General features: G+C 36.8%; 1 protein-coding gene across 1 annotated transcript in view; it reads right to left on the bottom strand.

Moving 5' to 3' along the window:
• Nucleotides 1-19,739, bottom strand: part of Tbc1d5 (TBC1 domain family member 5) — a 446,307-nt gene that overhangs the window by 222,967 nt on the left and 203,601 nt on the right. The window contains exon 4 of the mRNA XM_057794493.1: nucleotides 3,646-3,715. Within this exon, the coding sequence (XP_057650476.1) occupies nucleotides 3,646-3,715 (70 nt within the window). The remainder of the gene's footprint in view (nucleotides 1-3,645; nucleotides 3,716-19,739) is intronic.

Genomic DNA, 19,739 nt, shown 5'->3' with positions numbered 1-19,739 from the left:
AGGTGAAGGACAATCACACTATGACCCAGGGACCTAGAGACACTAACTAACAAGGAGGGTTCCAGGGGGAAGCATAGATCTCCCCAGAAAGAAGAAATAAAAAAGATTTTGTGGGTGGACTGTGGGCAGATTGGGATGAGAACGGGAGAGATCAGGTAGTGGGTTGGGGAGAGTGGAATAGGAGAATAGTGGGAGAGATACATGGAACTGAGGGACTATGGGGGCTATGTGGAGACTTAGTGCTGTGGAAACTACCTGGAATCTACAAGGTTGACGCTAGCAAAGACTGGGACACCAAGCCAGTCACCAAACCTTCAACCTACAATCTGTTCTGCCTAAAAGATGGGCTGGGGTAATGGTGTCACAGAAATTGTGGGAGTGGCCAACCAATGACTAGTCCAACTTAAGGCCCATGACATGGAGGGAGTATATTCCCAACACTGCCTAGAGAGCTAGGAACCAAAGCCTGGACAGCTTAGAGACCTAGGATAGAACCAAACATGACTGGCCAAACAAATAAATAAATGAACGAACGAATGAATGAATAAAAAAATAAAAGAGAAAGCCAATGAAAAGATTCCTAATGATATTCTGCTATACTGTTAGATCAGCGCCTAGACGAACTGTCATCAGAGAGGCTTCCTCAGGGAGCTGATAGTGGGAGCAGATGCAGAGACCCACATTAGGCAGAGACCAAGGAATCCTGTGGAACTGGTGGAGGAATGATTGCTGGAGCCAGAAGGGTCAAGGACACTGCCCACAAAATCAGCTAAGCAGGGCTCATAGGGGCTCACAGACTCTGAAGCAATAAACATGGACTCTGTATGGATCTGAGCTAGGTCCTCTGCATACATGTTGTGACTGCCAGGTTGGTGTTAATGCAGCACTCCTAACAGTGGGAGCAAGGGCTGTCTCTGACCCTTGGAACCCTTTTCCTCCTACTGTGTTGCTTCATTCAGCCTTGATATGAGGATCTGTGCCTAGTTTTATTGTAACTTGTTAGGACATGTTTGGTTGATATCCCCAGGAGCCCTGCTCTTTTCTGAAGGGAAATGGAGGGGGGCGGACCTGGGGGAGAGGAGGTGGTGAAGGGAAGGGATGGGAGGAGTGGAGGGAGAGGAAACTGCCATCAGGATGAAATATATGATAAAGGCCAGGAATAAAAAACAAAAATAAATACCCAAAGAATAAGGTATCTAGTATAAGACTGATGTTACAAAATGGAACAGGTACCCAACGCATTTGTTTATATACCTTTTCTCAGTCCTTTAAAAACTTGTAGGAAAGAGGTATGTTAGTTAGAAAGCCCATAGTCATTTTACAGATATACTGGGCCTAGGTAACAGTGTGAGGATGCTTGGCATCTCATGAGGTCTACGGTATCAAGTGTCTTAACTATAAGAATGAAGATTTCTAGCCAGCAGTGGTGGCGGCGCATGCCTTTAAAGCCAGCACTAAGGAGGCAGAGGAAGGCAGATCTTTGTGCATTCAAGGCCAGCCAGAACTATGTAGAGAAACCCTATATCAAATACAAAAAAAAAAAAAAAACAAAAAAAAACAAAAATACAACAAAAAATATTTTTGTGGTACTTTAGCTAACACAAAGGTAAAACTGTTACACAAAACATTGTTTTGAAAGCATGAAACTATACTTTTTTTCTGATAACCTATTTCAAGTAAGTTTCAAAGAGATAGAATGATAACAAAAATAATTCACATTTTCAAAAGTAAGTTTAATGAATATTTTGCTGCTGCTGTATTGTGGTTCTATTCTGCAAGAATTTCATTAGCCAGTAATCAGTATGAAAATACACTCTAGAGCTGTATTTTGGTGAATTCTGCATTTAACCTAAATGTCAAATTCAAAAATAAGCTAATTAAATTATAAGAGTTATTGCCTACAGGGTACAAAGAAATGCTAATTCACACCTTAAATACTGTAAGACCACTTAATAGTAGCATTGGCCTGCCAACTATCAAAACCCACTTTTGCATACTATACTACTTGATCTTTTTACCTTGCACTTTTAAATTACAATAAATTAATATTCTAATATAACAATAACAGATATTAATTAAAATAATTAGTTAAGAAAATTATTCACTGTAAAGTAACTTGCAATCGTTTTCAAAACAAAATTATCATTTAATAATGAGATACGTTAATCTTTCAACTAGTCAAGGACAGAATAAACTAAAAAACAATACTGTCTTCAAATTAAAACATCTTTTACTATAATTTGTAAAGTACCAATTATAAAATTTACTACCAAAATTTACATAAATAAAAAGGAAATGAATTTCCTTTGTAATATCATTTCCATTTCTTTTTTATTGCACTTGTACTTTAAAATCATTATACCATAACTATAGATTTCACATATATCAACACTCCTCAGTTATACACCAAGTTATGGATTCTTACATTTCTTTTGTATTCACCTCTGATGGTTATTTTGATCAGCTGTGACATGTCCATATAGGAATTTCTCTGTTATTTACTATGTCACAGTCCAAATTTCACATTGTACTTTTAGACTAAAAGGAGGATTTAGAGAACTGCAGCATTTAAAGGAAATATGGCGCAATGAATGTATGGTGAGATACAAGCCCTCTATAGTATCACAGGAACAAAACCTTTTTGTACTATGAATGACAACTGGCCGACTGATAACTTATACAAACCTCAACTACTATAAAATAAAGATGTCACGAGCCGGGCGATGGTGGCGCACACCTTTAATCCCAGCACTAGGGAGGCAGAGGCAGGCGGATCTCTGTGAGTTCGAGACCAGCCTGGTCTACAGAGCTAGTTCCAGGACAGGCTCCAAAGCCACAGAGAAACCCTGTCTCAAAAAACCAAATAAATAAATAAATAAATAAATAAATAAATAAATAAATAAATAAATAAATAAATAAAGATGTCACTTCGGGAATTCATAAACAGACTATAATAATCAAATTATTCACAATTTTCCTATAAGTGCCTCCTGCATACAGGGCCCTAGTGTAAAAGCTAACAGCATGCCTGTAAGCTGAAGAAATAAACGCTGCAGCTCCAATGAAGGAAATAGAATACAGACACAAAGAAAGCTCAGTATGCAAATGAGTTGCCAAGTGTACAGTGTACATATTCATGTCCCAAACTGTTGATATACACTATTAGAACTAACTAATTAATCATCAGGACAATGTAACACAATTAAAGACTTTCTTCATTTATCTGATTGCTACTTATAATGCTTAAATATACTAGTACTGAATTGCAGCGGTTTTCCTACAAGGAAAAATCAGAACTTAAACATTTTGGTTAATTATTCAAATATTATTGGAAATATTTAATCTTTCTTTTTCTTTGTTTTTTTTTATGCAACAAAGTAAAAAAATTGTAACACTTACTAAACCAAAATCTAAGGTCGAAACCATTAAAGAAACAAAAAGACAAAATAGGTACTTAAGAATTTCTGATGTTCTGTTTTGCTATTTCTTAAGATGGCAGACTGCCAGATATTACACTGTCCATTCTTTATACATATGATGAAGATAGGGTTATAAGTTCTTGTTATTCTAATACCATAATTTTATACAGGTTTGTGTCTTCTACGTTACCTTGTAAACCTGTGTGACCATGTACTTATCACTTACATATATGAATTAAAGGTTCCTTCAGAGTCTAAGGTAGAATTTGTTCTTTTCCCATTTTGACTTGGATCTCCTAGAGACAAAAACAAAAAAAATTAAAGTAACATATATTGCAAAAATGAGTATTTCACTTAAAAAGCACTGTGTGACAGCTCTATGTATTGGCATACTAAAAAAATTCACAACAACAGACATAAATATTCCCTTTCCTATCTCCCAATTATCTTTTGTACTCTGAGCCTTTTAGGAAAACGTTCATGTGGATGTCAACATAAAAATCAATATCCAAACTCCTAATTTGCGTAAGAACACTGCCAGAGTCATTACTAACAGAAGAAGTACAGTATGATGCAGTTTTTCTATGAGTCACAGGAACATGGAGCTTGCTTACATGCTAATATTTATGAACAAAGGCGATCTTTGTTAGAGACGATATTGTCATCTCTAACCACTAGCAGAGCCAAAGAGGGTGCAGGCAGAGGACAAAGCTGGAAGCTGCTACCCTACCCAGCAGTCTCCTAAGGAGACAGGGAGAAGAAGCACAGAGAGGGAGATGTTACTTCAGAAAGCACTTTAGGAACCTTCTAGTGCATCTCAACCTTTCTTCCAAAAGATGTTGCTAACTGTTAATGTTATGTTTGAACACAGAAATACAAAACACAAAATAAAATTTTACCAAAAGGCCTTAGTATTTTGTGGTGGTTTGAAAGAAAATGGCCCAAAGGGAGTGGCACTATTAGGAGGTGTGGCCTTGTTGGAGGAAGTGTGCCACGTGGGGGTGGGCTTTGAGTTCACCTATGCTCAAGATACCACCCAGTGTCACAGTCCCGTTTCTGTTGCCTGCAGGATGTAGGACTCTCAGCTACTTCTCCTGCGCCATGTCTGCCACCACACAGCCATGCTCCCCACCATGATGATAATGGACGAAACCTCTGAAACCATAGCAAGTCCCAGTTAAATGCTTTCTTCTGAAAGAGTTGCCATAATCATGATATTCTTTCACAGCAATGAAACACTGACTAAGACATGTTTCCTGTAATAATATTTTTTCACATAAAAAAATCAAGAATATCTGTGAAATCAAAATTTGAATGAATCAATATGTATGGACTAAGATAATATACAAGAAAATAAAATTTTAAGAATATTTTAGGGGCTGGAGAGATGGCTTAGTGGTTAAGAGCATTGCCTGCTCTTCCAAAGGTCCTGAGTTCAATTCCCAGCAACCACATGGTGGCTCACAACCATCTCTAATGAGGTCTGGTGCCTTCTTCTGGCCTGCAGGCATATACAGACACAATATATTGTATACGTAATAAATAAATAAATAAATAAATAAATAAATAAATAAATAAATATAAAAAAAAAGAATATTTTAAAAGCTTAGCAATATCCCAGGGTAAAAAAAATTGTATAGGTAGAAATTTGATAGTTTACTTCATTAAATATATATTAAATACAATTTTTAAAAAGCACTACAGTATTAAATATATCACTTCTTCCTCAGAGCAAGTGATGAACAGTATATAATTAAATTCTACATTTCTAACCCCTACTATGTAATTTTCAACATAATTTTATATTTAAAGCTTAATAATTAAATTACTTGTTCAATTATATCTTATAATTTTGATTCATAATGAAATATTTAAGGTTATATCTATCTATCTATATAGATCTCTATATATATATCTATATATATAGACTTGGTCATATCAAATAGTAATTGTGAAGAATTCAGCTTAAAAATGAGATTAAACTTTTGTATATAATACTAAGGTATTTTGATTCTAAATTATGCCACTCATTACATGGCTTCTAAAAACTGAAAGGTCATTTGTATGACAGTCTTGTGTTGGGTCACATAAAAATATTAGTTCTACCTCAGACTGTGCAGCTATGACCAGCATTTTTAATGTTCAGAAACAGACTCAGTTCTCATGCTGAACCTTTTGATTCTTTTTTTCAAAGCATCCTTCCAGAGCGTTTCTGATAATTTGGCTGTTTTATTTCTTTCGTTAAAAATTAAAATAGATTTCAACATCCAAAAAGGGTGACATGTTATTTAAAAAAAAATCCAGAGCTTAAATGTTTAAGATTATTATAGCTGTGTGCATGCTAATTCTTTGACTACATGGATATGGCTAAACATAGAACATTTTATTTTCATTAAAAATTAATAATATCAACATGAAATGAAAAGATAGAAGAAACAGTATCTCAGTTAATTAAAAGAAATTTCCTGAAACACATGCTCTTCAGCAGTGTGCAGTCACTTCCTGTGTGGCATTCCACAATCAGTATAGAAAAAGTATTATGATACACATGAAAACCATCTTCTTTCTCCTTAAAACTAAAGATTATGACTATTTAAATATACAAAATATTACCTACAGAATTCTTGTTCATTTAAGCTGGATTTTATAAGATCAAATATGTTTTTAAAAACTCATTCAAAAAAGAAGTTGTGCGGCTTTTTTTGTTTTGTATTTTGAGTGTATCCTTATACAGCCTGGCTGGCCTGGAACTGGCTATGCACAGGAAGCTCCTACCTCTGTTGGGCTTAAAAGGCAACAATACCATGCCTGGTTCCTTTTTCTTTAGTTTGAAATTGTCACCACTAAAAATGTCATATTAACTGTAACTTTCAAGGTGCCATAGAATGTAACAGGGAAAGAAAAAGCAGTTTTTCCTTATCAAAAACATATCAAATATAGGGTTGAATTGTTTTACTAGAAATATTTGTGAAAAGATTTCAGAGTTTGTAATATGGGGAAAAGCAATGAAGTTTTGAAGTGAGAAAAAACTGCTTTATTCTTTGAATCCTATAGTTGAATAATTACAGCAAATGTTAATGAAAACATCTGTTCCTTACTGTTAGAGAGGCTTAATTTTAGTATAGATGTTTTAGATTCTTATATTGGAGGAAACAACTTTTGAAAGGTTTCAAAACATAAAAGACAGAGTTTGTAATTCTAGAAAATTGTACATGCAATATGCTGTGTCCTGTAGGGATTTTTATTTGGAGGTGCTCAAAACCAGTAACTATGAGAAAATCACCAACAGAAAGTTCGCCTTCCAATGAAATGGTGACATGCTGAAAGCACAGAACAGGAGAACACTAAATGAAGTCTCCAAAATACTTTACTGCTCATTCTAATTTGCTCTTAAATGTAGTAGAGTAAGTATTAATTTTAAAACGAAAGGACGTGTAATTATAGTAGAATATTGGAACCTAGGTGTAGTTTCTCCCAAAATAACAACAGAGGGTGCAAGAGAGTTTAATATCATGTTTTTAGTTGTCATTCTAATTTGAGGACCAAGTTGTCAGATAACCAGCAATAATTGAAGCAAGAATGTACAAACAGATAGACACACACACACATACACTATTAAACTTACAGAAAGTATTCATATAACACAATTATAGGATAACAAATTATGAAAAATAATTTAACTAACAAATATATACAATTTTTGGAATACAATTCTCATTTTAAAGGTATTTCAAAACCCAGTGTACAAAGTGATCTGAATATTTTAAATCAACTTAAATAAGTATGTGTATGAATTATATACAACTATACAGCATACACATTCATTATTATAATATATAATTACAATAGTTTATATCTATAGATTCAACTGACCAATTCTTATGGCCACAAATGTTTGAGAAACACATACTACTGTTTGTTTTTATTATTAATTGCAATTAAATTTAGAAAATGAGTTCATAACAAAATTAAAATAATTTGGCTCATCTCCTGTCACAAAATAAAGTTTCCAGTGTTGGGATTGGGTTACATATAACTGAGTTGTTGGCCAAAGTGGTGCCATGGTAATCCACAAACTACCAGGCTGTTGCCAAGGCAATGGATTGCTCTCCACAAACTGAGAGCAAGGCTACATTGCTGAAGACAACACCTACACAACTCACTGAACAAGCAAAGTTGAGCTGCTGCCTACATGGCTTTCATCTCTAGGTTCAAGCATTCTTCGGTAGAGGAAGATATTCTGTAGGATACTAAAAGAAAAATGTGAGCACCAAACCAGCCAGAAACCATCTGATTGACAACGGAATCCTGCCTGTAAGATATAATGTTGGCACACAGCTTGCAGGAATTACCAACTAATATCTAATTTGACTTAAGGCTCACTCCATGAGATGGAACCCAAACACTGCTTAGGTGACAAAGAACCAGGAATCAAGGGTAAAACCAAATACTACTGGTCTAAAAAATGTAGCAGTAAAATGATTCCTAATAACATTTTGCTATGCTCAGAGATCAGTGCTTTGGTCAGTCATCATCACAGAAACTTCCTTCAGCAACAGATAGGAACAAATACAGAGACTCACAGCAGAGTGAGAGACCTCGGAACACTCAGCCCTAAATGGGAGGTCTCCATCAAATCCCTCACCTTAGGGCTCAGGAAATCTCTCAGAAGAGAAAGTAGAAAAAATGCAAGAGCCTCTGAAGAAGAGATGGAGGACCACCAAGAACACAAGGCTCTCTAGAGTAACACAATCAAAGCTCATTCGAGTGCCGAGACTAAGGTGGCCTGCACAGGGCGGGCATGGGTCTGTGCCAGGTCCTTTGCGTCTACACAGCGGCCAAGTGGGGGAACAAGTGCATCTCTGATTCGTGTGCCTTCTCTTGGGGCTCTTTTCCTTCTGTTGGTTTGTCTTGAACCTCATGTGATTTTTTTTAAAAATTTTATGTCATTGTATTTTATTTTGCTATATTTTATCATTATCCCTAATAAGTCTGTTTTATTCTTATTTTCTCTAATGAGAGACAGAAAGGGAATATATTCAGATAGGCGGGGAGGTAGAAGGAAACTATGAGTAGCAAAAGGAGGGAAATCATAATCATAAAATAATGTGAGAAAGTAATTTTTTTTAAGGGGGACAGTTTTTAAAAAATTAGTTTGGCTCATTTGAGGAAAAAATACACTGTTAATTTGTGTTGGCTTAAATGAAGTATTTTCAAATAGTAATTTCTGACATATTATGTATTTAAGTTATTATGTCAATAATAATATAATTGTAACTTAAAATTTCAAAATGGGGATGAGCAGAGTCAAGATATTCTTTTAGCTTTACCTATACTCATGTTGAGATAATGACATTTATTAGTTCAATCCATGAACTGTTGAAATCATGCTGAGTGAAGTTTTATAATAAATTTCTGTAGGGCTTTTATACACAAACATCTGTCTGCTTCAAGAAGAGAATCAGAATTTTTAAACTACGTTAAGTTAAAAAAACAGTCAGAAAAACACTATAAATAAGTGCAGTTACTCAAATGTGCCTTTCGTTTACATCTGAAAGCACTGAATTTGAAAGTATCACATCATGCGAAGTATGAATACTGAAAACACTTTACAGTAGAGACAGGCTCAGACTTGTGAGAGAAGCGCTACTGGCATTTTATGATTTAAGTAATGTATGGGGTGGGGTTTTGATTCAAACTAAGAGGATGGAAAAAAATGAGGAGGCCTAGTAGAGATCTGAAAACTTGTATCTTTTAAAAATGCTAGCAAAGAGTAATTAAATATTTTTATTAAACTTAATATCCTCAGAAAGAATATCACAAATCATAATTTAAAAATAGCCATGTGTTGATACATAGTAGTTAAAGGCAAATTATAAAAAGGGTCAGTTTTCATCTATCAACACTGTACCCACTGAGAGTATTATATTATTTCCAAAACTAAAACTAATAACAGCCACCACAGATTGATGTTTTATTCAAAAATGTGAAAATTGACCATCAGGTAAATATAAGAAACTCATGAATAAGTTTCTACTTTATTACTGTTAATTTATCTACAGCATAGAGATCAAATAATGCTCCAATTTAGTTCTCTATGTTAAAATTATTATTCTAAGTAATAAAAACCCTTTTGCAAACAAACAATCAAAAAAACATTTTCTTGGACAACCTCCAAAGTCAGATCCTCTTGTACCACATGCCGTCAGGACACATTAGTAAAGGTTCCTGAAATATTCACAACACATGGACTTTCACAAATTTAAGTAGTAGAGAAAAAGAGATGAAGAAGATGGCTTCATTGGTTTAGCACTTGCTCAATAAAGCATAGATACCTGACTTTAGATCCCAGCATCTCTATGAAAGTCTAGTATGAGCAATCGTGTCTGCAACTCCAGTTCTGGGGTACAGAGACAAGACATACCATGGGACTCCTTAGTCAGTCAGTCCAGCTGAGACAACAAGCTTCAAGCTCATTGAAGAGATATTGTCTTAAAAATTAAGGTTGAAAAAATTAGAAGTGGCCACTTGCCTCTTCTATTTCAGTAAGATCTCTTGCTTTCAGGAACAATCCAGGTGCTCACAAATACACCATACACAATCAAGCATGCTCACAAAATTAAAAATAAGAAAGGAAGAGGAAAAGAAAAATTCAGAAATGTATGAGTGGTGGGTAGCAGAAAGTGGTGCTGGTCTTCACGTGGATGGGAAGGTTGGGGTAAGAACCTGCAGAGTCGGTGAGTCAAAGTCTAGCATCTGCAAACAGTTCCCTCTTGAGAGCCACACTCTATACAAACTCATAAGTGACATAGGACCAACAGAATTCTACCAGACTATAGGGAAAGGTCTTTGAGTGAGCAATCAGAATACAGTTTGGCTGACTAACACAACGGTGATACTTAGACCCTAAAGGGTTTCCTAGATGATCTCCATTATTCATGAAATTTTCCAAAATAATAAGTTCTACTATGCTGAACAAAACTATGTCTTACTATAGAAAAAAATTTAGTTTCACAAATAATTAACGAAAGACATTAAATTATGGTCTATTTTAGGAGCAGTAATGGAATTTAGCACTGAGCTAAGCCAACCCTATAGGCTACCTACCATGATAGTATCAAGCTTCTACTATATACCCTAAGAGCTTACAAACCATATGGCCTTTAAAACCATTGTCCCCATAAAGAATTGTTGCCTTGAAATGCTGTAATTTGGGTAATTATAAAATCTTAGTAAGCAAAAAAAGTAACAAAACAGATTAGAAAAGAGCTGCCTAAGAAGTATACGTATTGCCAAAGAACTAGAAATTATTTTATTGGATTTGGAAAATAGTATTAAGGCCAAAGATAATCATACAACTTCGAGTTTTAAGACTTAAAGAAAGGGTCTCACTGTGTACTCAAGACTGATGCATCAGTCAACATCCACAAATACCATCTTAGGAAAATACAAGTCAACTATGGATGATTAACTTAAAAAATGTCTTTTTGGTTTTTTTGCCCCTTAAGAGTTATACTGGATGTTTGAAACCTCTTAAAATGCAAAGACATTCGTTAACTGAGGAACTTTAGGGAGTCTATGTCTCCTCTGCTGATGTCTGAAAAACTCATGCAAACTATCTGCAGGATATAAGCTGCCATTTATTAACAAGAGTAACTAACCTCATTTATGTTTTCCAGTTAATAACTGAATACATTCTTTCAACTAAAAATTATACTTAAATATTTCAAATCTGAAGTTTCAAAGTTCAGATAAAAAATTCTAGATAAATGATTTCAAACATACTATTAGTACTACAAGACATCTACCACTACAAATGAAAGTCACTGAAAACTTTATAACATTTACCAACCTTACAAAATTCCAAAAACCACAATGGTTCAGAAAAGTGTACCTTACTCTCAATGTGTTTGCTATTGAAGAGTTGCTGTTTTCAAAGAGTTCACAAAAAGCTGGGTGGTGGTGGCATCCGCCTTTAAACCCAGCACTGGGAAGGCAGAGGCAGGTGGAGCACTGTGTGTTCAAGGCTGCCCTAGTCTACAGAGTGAATTCCAGGACAGTCAAGTCTACAAAAAAAAAAAAAAAAAAAAAAAAGAAAAAAACAACCAAAAGTTGTCAAAAATTCTAAACTCATGCTAACTTGTAATTATTGTTTTATACTTTATAATTATTTGTTAATAGAAATGTCTTATTAAACCTGACAATAACCAGAAACATGATTGCATCTTTAAACCTATGACAAACTAATGATCAAATTTAATAATTCATACATACCGTGAAAGATATCAAAGTAGTTTTTATCGATTTTATACAAACTAACAAATTAATAGATATCTAAATGAATTATAAGTAGGTCCTAATTAATAAATGCATTTTCTAATTCAAGCTTGGATTTATGCACCCAGATCATCTTTTCAAGAATGTAAAGTTCTGTGGGTAGGCACTTGTTGAGGTCTCGATGTTACAGAAAGCAGAAAGCTGGTGAAAATGGGTTTGACCAAGAGGACACATTACAATCCCAGGAAGCAGAAGAACTTGGCAGCTTCAGCCACATGGTTCTAGCTTTAGAATCAAGGAAACAAAACAGGGTTGTGGAATCTCCATCTGAAGCTAAGGAAAGCTGCTGAGGCCAAGCATGTGTCTCAGGAGTCCCCTGCACAGAGGCCCAGAGAGGCCAGTGCGTGAAGCTGTGAAAGTGAGATTCCAAGATGTTGGAGATGTCAGCGTCATAGGATACCTGCCAAGAAAAGCTGCTAACAGGGTATGGAAACAGCCCAAGAGACAGAAGTATATTGCAGTCAGCAAATCTGAAAGGATTTGGAGAGCTGAACAACATTTTGACATCAGACATGGAGTTGCAGAGTTTGGAGTTTGTCCAGCTGGTTTTTGGTCTTGCTTTGGTCTAGTATTTCCTCCCTATGTTCCCTTTTTGCCCATTTGGATTGGAAGCATACATCCTGTGCCACTGTAGGCTGTATACTGGGAGGATGAAATATCTGCTTTTTAATATTTATTTTACTGGGGTTACAATTAAGAAATTGTCTTGAGTCTCAGAAGAGCACTTGAACTTGGATTTTTAAACAGTGTTGAGGCTGTTGCAAAATATGGGAACTTTTGGAGTTGGACTGATAGCATTTTAGCATTACCGTATGGCCAAAGCGTATGGTAGTCAGAAGTAGAATGTGTTGGATTGAATAAGAATAGTGCCCACAGGCTCACCAGAGTGGCACTATTAGAATGTATGGCCTTGTTTGAGTAGGTGTTGCTTTGTTGGTAGGTCACTGGAGGTGGGTTTGGAGGTTTCAAAAGTCCAAGCCAGGCCCAGAGGCTATCTCTCTCTTCTTGCTGCCTGCTGATCCAATTATACAAATCTCAGCTACCTCTCCAGCATCGTGTCTGCCTGTGTGACATCATGCTTCCCAACCAAATAAAGAACTAAACCTCTGAACCTGCGAGCAAGCCCCAAGTAAATGTTTTCCTTTATAGTAATTGCCAAGGTCATGGGGTCTCTTCACAGCAACCGAAAAACACTAACTGAGAGAGTGGGTCTCATGGTAAGAACTTGGTTCTTTATGTCAAGGTAATAGAAAGGCAGAAAAAAAAATGGGTTAAAGCACAAGAAAAGCAGAGTAAGATCTTCAGTGTTTAAATGATAATTGAACTTCTGACTAACACCATAAAGGTAAGCTTAGGAAGAACTAGGGTGAATGTAGGAGACTAGATGAGTCTTGAGATACTCTTTTTTTAAAAAGACTTATTTATTTTGTATACAGTGTTCTATCTGCATGTATGCCTGCAGGCCAGATTTCATTACAGATGGTTGTGAGCCATCATGTGGTTGCTGGTAATTGAACTCAGGACCTCTGGAAGAACAATCAGTGCTCTTAACCTCTGAGCCATCTCTCCAGCCCTTGAGATACTCTTGATGACAAAAATCTATCAATGTTGCAAGTGGCCTTGTAAGGAAAGGCAACTGTGTGCCTTCAAAGCTTCACTATTAGAATCACAGTTGAACTGTTCTATCATTGATTTGAGTACTATCTAATTTTGTTTGTCACTGGGACACAGAAAGATATAGATTATTAAAAACTCCAGTGCCAAGAATAGGATAGTTCCCCACCGTGAGTTGTTGCAGAGGGCACCTCAAACAATACAAGACTTTGCTATTATGACAAGGGCAAGACAGTGCAGAAGCTCCTTCATCTTGTACTCTTGCTAAGGCCATTTCAATATTTAATTTCCTTTATGTAGAATTCCTGTGGAAATGATTCTAGAAAATGGAGGTCAAGCAGCCCTAGCTTCTTTTAAACTGCCCTACTTTTACAGAACCTTCCTCTCCAGGTAACTGTTTATCTTAGCTTCTATAACCATTTGTTTGTGCAAAACATCTACCTATAGCTCCAAATGAGATATAGAATGTGATTTTTGTCTTAAAAGCCCCCTGCTCTAAATGTTTGGCAGTACATTTGGGTCCTGAGTATCTGTGTGTACTCCCAGTCAATTGGAATAAAGACTTTCAATTGGCTACAGGGGAAAATCAGCCAGGAGGGACAATTTTATGCAGGTACTGCCAATGGTGAGTCATCCTGTCAAGGACAAGGTATTTGCATCATGTCCTTAAATTATAATCTTGTGTCTTCACCTTATTTGAGGTTTGAGCCAGTCTGAAACAGTCTGAACCAGTCTGAACCCGTTTGAGCCGGTCTAAACTGCCTGTCATAATTGGAAGTCAAAGAATTTTGCATAATAAAAGCAGGCTAAAGGTGTTGCTGACTATTAAGCCACTCCTACAGACAGTACTGGAAGGAATTCTTTAGTCTGAAGAAAAAGATGAGCATACAAAAGAGTCTATAGGAAGAAAAGTAGACAACTATATGTCAGTCATTATGCAAAATAAGTATAAAAAGCTATCAAACACTATGAAATCAAAATGACAGGAAGCAGTATACCCTTTCAATCGACAACTCTGAACAGCAATTGTCTAAACGCATCACAATACCAACTAATACCTTGGATTAGAAAAAGGATACCTTCTTTTTGCTGGCTCCAAGAAAGACGCCTTAATGTCAAAGATAAACACTATTTTAGGATGAAAAGCTAGAAAAATATAATCTCAACAAATGGAACCAGGACATGAATGTGCACTCCATTCTAATGTCAGAAGGAACACAGAGAGACACTTCACTCTGCTGTAGTACCACTCTTATCTGTAAGACCCATGGTTATTTAAAAGTTTCTCTGTCACTCTGTCAGTCTGAGCCCCTGACACAATGACAAGGAGAAAAAAAGCAGAACAGTAAAAAAAAAAAAAAAAATTGAATTTGGTTAATGTGAACATTCTGTAGCTTCAGATTTATAAGTTTATTTTGTTAGATATGATTAAAAAATCTGTTAAAATTAAAATGAAACTAGTTAAAAGTTAATTAGTAACACTGGTAATTGATAATTTAAAATCTATGCATGGGTAATTTTAAAGAAACCATAAGGCATGATTCCATTTTAAATTTCGGATTGCCATTTTGCTACAGTTAAAAAAAAAGAAGAATGCCACATGATTTCACCAACATCTTGATTAAAGGTAAACACTTGGAGTGGGCCTAACTAGGAGGCAACAACAGATCTCCAAGATAGTTTGGACTGGGGCAGATTTTTGTATGATGATTTAAGTCCCATTCTAAAAACAAAGTTTAAAATATATATATTGGATTTAAAGTATTAAAGCTGCACCCCAATATTTTTATACTCAAAAATGTACCTTGCTCTGCCAGCTAAACTTTGTTAATTTAAGAGTCACCTAGATGATAATGGTTATAAAGACATAAAGGGATCATAGGAAACAGCTGAGGTTTACAAATGTATGGCAGGACTAGAGTCTCAAGACTATGCGGTTGCAAGAATAGACCTTACCAGTTTTAGAAATGCTAGTGCCAAGTGATAGTTGCCAGAAGCAGGAGGAGCAGGCTGAGATCTAAAAGGCTATGGATAAGTCGTCGAAGGTGTGGACAAAGAGGAACTTTATTTTTGATAAAAATTATCAGGGACCAGCCTGTCCAGGGTAGAGGCATGGGGATTTAGAAATACAGTAATGAATATGAAGACATGAATGAAAATAATAAAACAGAGAAACATATTGGATAGTATCAGGAGGGAATTCCAGTGAACACTGAAAATTCGCCCACATTTAATTTCCAACTGCTTAAAATACCCCTGACCCCAAAGGAGGAGTAAGACAAAAGACTGCATTAACACGATAACAAGGAAATCAACAGACCAGTTGAAGGTCCAGGGTAAGTAAGCAGTTAGAGATTCTGTTGCTAGAACAAAACAAGTCACACTCACACACCAGGCCAAAACATTCTGTAAGCAAACCACTCCCTGGGTGGAATCCCAAGTTATCTCCACAAAAGGAACTGGAATTTGGTTGGGTCCTTGGACTCTTGTCTGAGGTAGGAACCATCTACTTCTCTATTCCTGGGGCAAGGGTCTAGGTGTTAGCCAAACTAGTTAGTGACACTGACCTTGAGAGAGCACAACTTTCTGGTCAACACCTAGGTGGGACCTTAGTTTGAGGTAGAAGCACAACGATGGAACTAGAGGAAACTTCCTACTCTCTGACTTTTGGTCAAGGTGGAAACAGGCTCACATTTTCGAGCCTCCACAAAAAATAACTTTAAAAAATAACTTTATGAAGATGATAGTGTGGAGCCCTGGGGGCATGGAAATAATGGAGAACACATCACCAGAAGCAAACTTTATTCCAGATACCATAAAACAAAAAGAAGCTTACCACAGTCAGAGTTTGGGCTTCTGATACTGTGGCAAGGGGGTAGATTTTGTGCCTCTTTTTATAGTAAAAAACAAGCATCAGGCATGGGAAAAATGAAGTTTTACAATCTTGAGATTGAGCTTAGAGTCAAATTACATTTTAGGATTTACAATTGTTGCTAACAGGGTTTCAGCTTACTGGTATTTGCAAAATCCTGCAGCTTCCCCAACACAGGTGTTTTCCAGGAGGCAGAAAGGATGCAAGACTATGCAAGGAAGAAGGTCATTTAGGGGCAGTAGTTTCAGGTTATAGGAATGTAAAAAAGCTGTGAATCATGTAGAAACACCTTATTAAAAGTTAACATGATCCACAGTAGTTGTTGGCTGTAAGGGGCAGGAGTGAAGGGTGGGTGGGGCTATCATTAAAAATTAACTCCTGGCTGCTGATGGACATGCTGGCTGTAAGGCAAAAAGCCATTGTTAAAAGTTAACCTTTGGTTGCTTACAAAACTGCTGTCAGTTCTCATCTCTCTAGGTTTACAATTATATATTCCTATATTCCTGGGCTCTTCAATAGAGGTTATTAAAGAGAAATGAAAATATCCCTTAAAGAAACTGAGGAAAAGACCAAAAAAAAAAACTGGAGGAAATTAATAAAGCCCTTAAAGAATGCCAAGAAAGCCAAGAAAAAACAAACAGGTGAAGGAAACAGTTCAAGACCTGGAAATGAAAATAGAAACAATAATAAAACACAAACTGGAGGCAGGCCTAGGCGGCGGAAGCACTGGCAGGCAGGCCTAGGTGGTGGAAGCACCGGCGAGCAGGCAGGCCCGGGCGGCGGAGGCACCGGCAGGCAGGCCTAGGTGGCAGAAGCACCGGCGAGCAGGCAGGCCTGGGCTGCGGAGGCACCGGCAGGCAGGCAGGCCTAGGCGGCGGAAGCACCGGCGTGCAGGTAGGCCTGGGCGGCTGAGGCACCGGCAGGCAGGCAGGCCCGGGCGGCGGAGGCACTGGATACAGGATAGTGCAGGCAAGAAACAGTGAAGCCCGCACTGAGAGCAGATTGCCCCGCTACAATTAAATCAAACCCAATAGATAGCATCGATAAGAGGAGATGGGCAGACGCCAAGGCAAGAATTCACCCAATAATCTGAAAAACAACATGAAAACACCGGAACCCAATGATCTTACAACACAAGGACTTGAACACCCTAACACAGGAGAAGAGGAAAAAACTGACTTTTTGAAAGCAATAGAGTCCCTTAAACAACATGTAAAAAACGCCCTCATAGAAATGGATGAGAAGTATAACAAAAAGTTTGAAGAAATGAGTAAATACGTAAATGATACCCTGGGAAGCCAAGAAAAAATGATCAAACAGGTAATGGAAACAGTCCAAGAATTGAAATCTGAAATGGAAGCAAGGAAGAAAACACAAACTGAGGACCAGTTGGATATGGCAAATATAGGTCAACGAGCAGAGACTACAGAAACAAGCATAATCAATAGAATACAAGAGATAGAAGAATCTCAGATTCTGAAGACACCATAGAGAAAATAAACGGACTGATCAAAGAAAACACCAAAACCAACAAATTCTCATCACAAAACATTCAGGAAATATGGGACACAATAAAAAGACCAAACCTAAGAATAATAGGGATAGAAGAAGGAGAAGAGGCACAGCTCAAAGGTCCAGAATATATTTTTAACAAAATTATGGAAGAAAACTTCCCCAACATAAAGAAAGATATTCCTTTGAATATTCAAGAAGCATACAGAACACCAAACAGACTGGATCAAAAAAAAAAAAAAAAGTCCCCTCGCCATATAATAATCAAAACACAAAATATACAGATTAAAGAAAGAATATTAAGAGCTGCAAAGGAAAAAGGCCAAGTAACTTATAAAGGTAAACTGATCAGACTTACACCTGACTTCTCTATGGAAACCATGAAAGCCAGAAGGTCCTGGATAGAGGTACTACAGAAACTAAGAGACCATGGATGCAAACCCAAACTACTATACCCAGCCAAGCTATCGTTCACTATCAATGGAGAAAACAAGACATTCCAGGATAAGAACAAATTTAAACAATACGTTGCCACAAATCCAGCCCTACAGAAAGTAATAGAAGGAAAATCACAACCCAAGGAATCCAACATTGCCAACACTGCCTACAATAACCCAGGAATCTAGCGACCCTTCAACAGCACAACTCAAAGAAGGGAGACACACAAACTCTTCTACCAAAAGCAATAAGAATAACCGGAGTTAACAACCAGTGGTCATTGATATCACTTACTATTAATGGTCTCAATTCACCAATAAAAAGGCACAGGCTAAGAGATTAGATACAAAAACAGGATCCAACAGTCTGCTGTTTGCAAGAAACTCATCTCAACCACAAAGACAGGCATCTACTCAGAGTAAAGGGTTGGGAAAAGGTTTTTCAAGCAAATGGTCCTAAGAAAAAAGCAGGTGTGGCCATACTAATTTCTAACAAAACTGACTTCAAACTAAAATCAATCAGAAGAGATCGAGAGGGACACTTTATACTCATAACAGGAACAATTCAGCAGGATGAAGTCTCAATCCTGAATATCTATGCCCCTAATATAAAAGCACCCACTTATGTAAAAGAAATATTGCTAAAACTCAAGGCAGACATCAAATCACACACACAGGTAGTAGGAGACTTCAACACACCTCTCTCACCAATGGACAGGTCAATCAGACAGAAAACTAATAGAGAATTAAGAGAATTGTTGGAGGTAATGAATCAAATGGACTTAACAGACATCTATAGAACACTTCACCCAAATAGGAAAGAATACACCTTCTTCTCTGCAGCTCATGGAACCTTCTCGAAAATTGACCACATACTCGGAAACAAAGGAAACCACCACAGATACAAAAAATATCAGTGTCCACCAGGGTCTTATCAGATCACCACGGATTAAAGTTAGAAGGCACCAACAATGCTACCCCCAGAAAGCTGACAAACTCATGGAAACTGAACAGTCAACTACTGAACCACACCTGGGTCAAGGAAGAAATTAAGAAAGAAATTAAAGTCTTCCTTGAATTTAATGAAAACAAAGAGACAACATACTCAAACCTATGGGACACGATGAGAGCAGTGCTAAGAGGAAAGTTCATAGCACTAAGTGCCCACTTAAAGAAAACGGAGAAAGCATACATTGGGGACTTAACAGCACACCTGAAAGCTCTAGAAAAAAAAGAAGCAGACGCGCCCAGGAGGAGTAGAAGACTGGAAATAATCAAACTGAGGGCAGAAATCAACAAAATAGAAACACAGAAAACAGTCCAAAGAATCAATGAAACAAAAAGTTGGTTCTTGGAGAAAATCAACAAGATTGACAAATCCCTATCCAAACTAATTAAACGACAGAGAGAGAACACGCAAATAAATAAGATCAGAAATGAAAAGGGGGACATAACCACAGACACAGAGGAAATTCAGAGAATCATTAGATCTTACTACAAAAGCCTGTATGCCACAAAACTGGAAAATGCAAAAGAAATGGACACTTT

The sequence above is a fragment of the Chionomys nivalis genome, chromosome 19, assembly GCF_950005125.1.
Source record: "Chionomys nivalis chromosome 19, mChiNiv1.1, whole genome shotgun sequence".
NCBI classification, from domain to species: Eukaryota; Metazoa; Chordata; class Mammalia; order Rodentia; family Cricetidae; genus Chionomys; species Chionomys nivalis.
This window is presented reverse-complemented; position numbering and strand designations above follow the sequence as displayed.